Source organism: Crocodylus siamensis, chromosome 1 (genome assembly GCF_052110815.1).
Source record: "Crocodylus siamensis isolate JL-2025a chromosome 1, ASM5211081v1, whole genome shotgun sequence".
NCBI classification, from domain to species: domain Eukaryota; kingdom Metazoa; phylum Chordata; order Crocodylia; family Crocodylidae; genus Crocodylus; species Crocodylus siamensis.
Window position 1 is genome coordinate 419364555 of NC_143395.1, and position 4451 is coordinate 419369005.

Consider the following 4451-nt stretch of genomic DNA (forward strand, 5'->3'; position numbering starts at 1 on the left):
TGGAGCAGCAAGGCTTCCCACAGGACAAACCCATTGCTAACCAGGGCTATCTCCAAGTCTCCAGATCACCTCAACCCCCACAGCAGGATGAGTGCAAGGCCTTTCTGCACAGTGGCTGCCCCTTGGAAATCCCAGTCTGTGTGGGCTGGGATCCCCCGTATGCAGCAATGAGAGAGACCATTTGACCCAGTAGAGGCATTCGTGGTCAGAAGGGTTTGCAAGACCAGGTCCTGACGCTGCGTTAACCCGACCCCTGGGTTGCAAACGTGGGGAAGTACCAGGCACCTGTAACGTGCCTTCGGGAGCGTGCCGCAGTCTTCACCTGCTCACACCTTGCCTCAGGAGCCCCGGTGCAGGGGCTCTCGCTGGTGCAGCAGGTGCTGGCTTCTTGCTGGGATCGTTCCCAGTTCAGAGCGCTGATGTGAAAGCCCGTCTGCTGCCTCTTTTTACTCCCCACCCTGCATTACACCAGCATCCTGCTCCTGAAGAAGCCGAGGGGAGTTGCGCTGGGGTTCGGGACTGCGGAGCCTGGCCGGCCGGGCAAGCAGTCCTGGCTTTGTTCAGCCGAGGAGCAGCAGGGAGGCTGTGGGGCAGGAGGGAAGGAAATTAGAGGATTGCTGCCGGGCTCTTAAACCTTTTACTTGCGCAAGCAGGAAAAAGTTTGCTCCAATGTAATTTGGGGGAAAAGAGGACATTTTTATTCAGAGACTTGGTATCTTGTACTTCTAACTTGCTCCAGCAAGCCAGCCCGCCTTCATTTTTGCTTTTAATTTCTGCATCACGTTTGTAAAGCTAATGACAAAAAGGCCAGGCACTATGTGATGAAGCTGCTCCACGGTAATGCCCTATGCAACTAAAAAGGCTACACAAACCCTTAAACCTTTCTATGTCAAGGCATAAATCTTCGGCATCTGAGCTGCACGGCTGGAGAGGCCCGTGGCTTTGAAAATAGGAGCCTTGAGCTGCAGTCTGCAAGTTCAGAGGGTGGAAATTTGGAAGTGCCTCCGCGATGGGGAGCACAAAGCCCTCCGAGGGGGACGGGGAGTTTGCAGCGGGCTGGGCCGGCACTCCTAACTCCACCAGACTTCAAGTCGGGGGAGATCTGCTTGAGTCGGGCCCCTGGGACTTGGCAGCCAGCTCCCGATCCGGGTTGCTGCTCCACACACTTTTATGGCTTCCTGGAGCCAGGCCGATCCCAGGGGAAACCTGAACGGGGCGGGGGGACCAGCGCTGCACGGGATCAGGTCCGTAGTACTAACATTGTGCAGGTCAGCGGCACCTTATACCAGAGGAGCTCAGTATCAAGGGCCCGATCTCGCTCCCGGTGAATGAATCAGGGCATTGCCGTGAGCTTCAGTAGAAGCAGGCTCCGATCTAGCGGTACTCGCCCGGCTCCTGCAAAGGTTTGTAGGTGTCATCACGCCAGCGCGGCGGAGGCACACGCAGGCACGCAGAGGTTAAAGTCGACGTTTTCAGCCGCGCTCATTTATTTCAGATGCCGAAGTTTTAAGGTGCCAATGTGGGTAAAATACGAGAACGAAGCCCCACCAACCCCCCCCCCAGTGCTCAGCCCAGGTCAAAAGCAGGCAACGGGGACAAGGGACCCAAACTTGCCGGCTACTTTAGAAAATCAAATCTAAATGATCTGTCCCAAGTCACAGAGCAAATAAGGGTCCCCCAGTTAGCCTGGATTAACCATGAACGCCCACAGCCCCAAACCCGCAGAAGAGCAGAAGTGTCCCTAGGGGGCCGAGCCGTCTGTTCACAGAGATTGCTCGACGCCCGACCGCCTCGCTCTGCAAACCATCGCTCGCCGTAACGGCGCTTCAACCCGAGGCGCGCTCGGAGGTTATTGCAAGAAGCCGGATAGGAAATATACAACGCGGCAGATGCAGCTTTCAATCTATCTGCCCTAGGCTACAGGACCAGGCACAGGTCTAAAGCAAACGTGTGCGAGAGAGCTAGAGCGACAGGCTCGGGGTGTAGTCGGCTTTCTGAATTACACAGATGTCGGAGGCAGCCCCGGCTAGGTTATGCTTCGCAGTCAGAAAGGAGCTGCCTCCGGGTGCTCTAGCAGCATGCATACAGCCTGCAGAGGGGTGACTTTCCTGGTGCAGGTGCATTATCTTGTGCCTGGGAAAAGACAGTTCGGTGGCGCCCGACACCGGAAAGAGGGGCTCCAAAAATAAATAAATTAAAAGGTATAATTTCGTCTGGGTTTCTGTTGTCCTTTTCCTCCGTGTTTTGGAGCGTAAAAAAAAAAGAAAGGGAAAACCAAGTTAGCTTTCGGAGCTGTTAAATAGAAATAGAATACGAAAGAGAACTGTACACGGCAAAAGTCAAGTCCTGGCTCCACCGCAATCCGGGAGGAAAGTTCAGCAACGTTGAGCCCGGTGCTTTCAGCCACTTGCCGAGAGGAAACTCACCCCCGGGGTACGCGGGCGAGCACGCAGAGCTTTGCTCCGTGCGCCGCAAGCAGAGTCAGGGCGAGTCGTTTCCCAGCAGTTTGCAGGAGAAAGCAGTCGTTACACAGGAGAAAGCAAAACCAACCCTTCCTTTCCTGTGCGGTGGAGTCCGCGGAGGGCTCCTCTGTGCTTCGGTGCCCGCAGGAGGCTTCACGTGTGGGGATGACATCCCGGGGACCTTCCCTGTGCAGGGGAAGGGGAAGGGGAAGGGGAGCTACTGCTTGGCTGCGGGTCTAAGAGGGCCGGGGGGAGAAGGTGCTTTTCTGGGGGAAGGGAAGCGCACCCCTGCAGGAGCGGGGGGCTTTCCGGTGGGAGGGGATGCGTTCTGCCTTGCAGCCCCTGGCCACTGGGACCTCCCCGGGGGGAATCCTGCTTCGGGGGTAGGGCGAGAGCCCGCCTGGCTCACCGGGGTAGGAGCGGGGAGGCCTGGGGGCGGCTCCCGCCCGGAGGGTCTCACGCACTCGTGTGCCCCGGGGTGCGTGCGTGCGGCTGGGGCGCCTAGGTGGGAGGGGGGCAGCCGACCCCTCGCACGAGCGCGCGGCACACTCGGGGCGGCTTTATTCCTCGAGGGGAGGGGCGCAGCCGGGGCTGCCCCGTCCCCGCGGAGCCGGGGCCCTCGGCGGCGTGCTGGGGGGGGGCACCCGGGACGCGCCCCGCCTCGGCGGGCGCAGGGGGCCGCTCGGGGAGCGGGGGCTCAGGGCCCGGCGGCGGCGGCGGCGGCGGCGGCGGCGGGGCCGGCGCGGCGGGGCTCGGCGTCCTGCTCGTAGCGGTAGTGGTAGCCCTCCATCTGGTCGCGGCAGGCCTCGCGCAGGTTGCGCAGCCAGCGCTTGATGCCGCGGCGGTTGAGGTAGAGCACCATGAGGAAGACGAGGCCGATGAGCGCCAGCACGATGCCGAAGAAGGCGTAGGAGGCGGTCTCGAGCTCGGGCGGCTCGGCGGGGCCGGCGCAGCCGAGCTGCGCGGCGCGGAGGCGCAGCGCGGGCGCCCCGGCGAGGGCGGGCGGCGCGGCGCAGCGCCAGGCCGCGGCGTCGGGCAGGCGGGCGCTGGCGTTGCGCGCCCAGGCCAGCAGCGGCCGGAGCGCGCAGTCGCAGCGCAGCGGGTTGCGGGCGAGCAGGAGGCGCAGGCGGGCGCGGCCGGGCTCCCGCAGCCGCGCCAGCTCCTCGGCGCCCAGCGCCGCCAGCGCGTTGTCGCGCGCGTCCAGCTCCTCGAGGCCGGCGGGCAGGGCGGCGGCGGCGGGCAGGGCGCGCAGCGCGTTGCCCGCGATCTCCAGCCGGCGCAGGCCGCTGAGGTTGCGCAGCGCGGCGCCCAGCTGCTCGGCGGGCAGCTGCGGCAGCGCCTGGTTGAGGCGCAGCGCCCGCAGGCGCGCCAGCCCCGCGAAGGCGCCGGGCGCCAGGGCGCGCAGCGGGTTGCGGCTCAGGTCGAGGGCGCGCAGCGCGGGCAGGCCGGCGAAGGCGCCCTCCTCGATGCGCTCGATGCCGTCGGCGCGCAGCTGCAGGTCGCGCAGCGCCGCGCTGGCGTTGCCCGCGAAGGCGCCGCGGCGCAGCGCGGGCAGGCGGGCGCCCAGCACGGTCAGGTTGTGCACGGCGCGGGGCAGCCCGGCCGGCGGCTCCTGCAGGCGCCGGTAGTGGCACTGCGCCAGCTCCGGCGTGGCGAAGCAGTAGCAGGGCGGCGGGCAGCCCCGCGCCGGCCCCGGCCCCGCCAGCGCCACCGCCACCGCCACCGCCAGCGCCAGCACCCGCGGGCCGGCCATGCTCCGGCACTGGGCAGCGCCGCCCGGCCGCCTGCCGCCGCCAGCGGGGGCGGGGCGTCTCGGGGGCTCCCGCCCCGCCCCGCGCTCCCCGCCCCGCCCGGCGCGGCCCGGGGCACAGCCGCCCCCCGCCCCGGCCCCGGGCGCCCCCTGCTGGCGAGCCCCCTCCTCGCCTCCGGCAGCCCCCCGAGCCCCGCTCCGCCGGGCGGGTCGTGCAGCCCCGGCTCCTCGGCCTCCCC

At 65.8% G+C, this 4451-nt stretch overlaps 1 protein-coding gene across 1 annotated transcript; it reads right to left on the reverse strand.

Moving 5' to 3' along the window:
* Positions 1 to 646: 646 nt before the first annotated feature.
* TPBGL (trophoblast glycoprotein like) lies at positions 647 to 4229 on the reverse strand. The gene has a single exon (XM_090030905.1). The coding sequence runs from the start codon at positions 4213 to 4215 to the stop codon at positions 3160 to 3162; it is 1056 nt and encodes a 351-aa protein (XP_089887031.1). The 5' UTR covers positions 4216 to 4229; the 3' UTR covers positions 647 to 3159.
* Between the last annotated feature and the right edge of the window lie 222 nt (positions 4230 to 4451).

What these genes read in the sequence shown, in the direction of transcription:
- TPBGL (XM_090030905.1), bottom strand. Translation starts at nt 4,215, where the DNA reads ATGGCCGGCCCGCGGGTGCTGGCGCTGGCGGTGGCGGTGGCGGTGGCG.